Here is a 1,844-nt window from a genome sequence, read left to right on the forward strand (position 1 = left end):
ACCCTGTAAAGGCTTTCTGACAGAAGTTGGTGTGTTTGAACTGTCAACCTTTTGTTTACCAGTCCAGTGCTTATCCTACAGTGCTACAACAGGGTTCAGACATAAGAGTGGAGAAAACTTAAATGAAGAAATAGGAGGGGAAAATCAATGGGAGCAGAGTGAGTTAAAAGAGTGTTTTTGACAGCATGTTCCTCAGAATCTTAGATGTTCCCTCGAATCCCAAAGGAAGCACCTAAAAACAGCGAAGGTCTGGATCCATCAACCACAGCAGCTCTACTTCTTTTACATATTTGGTTTCTGTATTAGATTTCCTTTCAATGATAGGGTCTGCTGTGGAAAAAGCAATGTTTAAACAAACAAACAAACAAAAACTACAAAAGGAATTGAGCCACTGAAAGTTCTGTCAGGGAGTGATAAGTTCAAATTGTGCTTCAGGAATATGGAAACCAAGTGCATGATTGATTGGAACAGGGTCAGCTTTGGAGCAAGAAGTCCGTGACAATAATCCAGGTGCAGCATTAAAAACTTGATCTGAGGATATAATTGTGAAAAGGAAAAGGAAAAAGGGATATGAACATTTTGAAAGTAAAATCCACTTTAGCTTTGTCATTTATACGTTGGGGTACAATGTTAAGTCACACATAAAGGTGTTACAATATGATATTTTCAAAGGATTTGAAGAAATCAAGGATGGCTAACTGAGACCATAAAACAGTCACAGAGAAATACAGAAGATGCAGAATGTGAAGACCATCGGAATATGATATGGAGAGGACCAGCAACAGAAATCCAGAACTGAATTTGAGAAGAAATATCGAGGGTGAGAGCATATATATAGAAGTCATTCAATAAGGGTGATAGCTAAAATAATAGGGACAAGGAGTGCCCACTGGGAGAGAAAATTATGATTAGAAGGCTGTAGACCAAGTCCTAAAAAATGCCAAAATCTAGAGAACAAGATTAAATATTTTCCTCTGGATTTGTCTTAGGTTTTATGATCAGGCATTTGATGGGATCAGTAACACTTACTTTTAAGTTGTAATGAAATGTAATCATTCTGATATGAGGTCTGAAATGGGTCTCTATCAGACCAACCAGACTTCTAAAGCTCTCAAAAATCATGTAATACTCTTTAAAATTAATTAGCTATCACTGGAAAAACAGTCCAAAAATATAGTAGACTAAGATGGAATCATTAATAATGACATATCTATGTATGGTGTACTTATACACCAAAAAGAATCTCAAAAACCAATACTCCCACGGGCAAGGGAATAGCCAAGTTTGTTGCGGTTTCCAATGAATGACATCAACCCTGTGTAGGTCTCAATCAAAATGGGTTCAGTTAACACCATAAGTTCCTTTTTGCTTTCAGGTCCTGTGGAATTCTTGTGGGCTTTCTGGATAGCTGGAACAAGTTTAGACGTAAACCCAGACAACTAAAGAGAAAAAGGAGAAGACATAGAGTTAGTAAAATTCAAAATAAGACCAGAGCACCCCAGGTCTCTGATGCTCCTGGGCAACAGTACATCAGTTATTCGTACTTCTTACTCAGAAATCATTCCTCAGAATAGTTAACCAAGCTTCTGCTAATTTTTTATTTATTTATTTACTGTTTTATTGTGAATTATAAGATAGTTTACATGGGAGAACTTTAGTTTTACATTCATTCCATCTTATATCATATCATTGCCATGGTTCCAATCCCCTCCATGCATCATCAACCACCCAAAGGGTATATCCCAGAAACCCACCCCCTACACTTCCCTCTCCTCCCCCCAGTTTTCGGCCCACAGTCCCTTTCCCTCTCTGGGTCCAAAGTCCCCAGTCGCTTCATCACTCCA

General features: G+C 38.1%; 1 protein-coding gene across 1 annotated transcript in view; it reads right to left on the bottom strand.

Annotated features, from left to right (window-relative positions):
• Positions 1–1,161: 1,161 nt before the first annotated feature.
• The window catches only part of TPRG1 (tumor protein p63 regulated 1), a 213,849-nt gene continuing 213,166 nt past the window's right edge, over positions 1,162–1,844 (bottom strand). The window contains exon 5 of the mRNA XM_006871880.1: positions 1,162–1,439. Within this exon, the coding sequence (XP_006871942.1) occupies positions 1,245–1,439 (195 nt within the window). The 3' untranslated portion in view covers positions 1,162–1,244. The remainder of the gene's footprint in view (positions 1,440–1,844) is intronic.

This window comes from Chrysochloris asiatica, unplaced genomic scaffold, assembly GCF_000296735.1.
Source record: "Chrysochloris asiatica unplaced genomic scaffold, ChrAsi1.0 scaffold00177, whole genome shotgun sequence".
Taxonomy (NCBI): Eukaryota; Metazoa; Chordata; class Mammalia; order Afrosoricida; family Chrysochloridae; genus Chrysochloris; species Chrysochloris asiatica.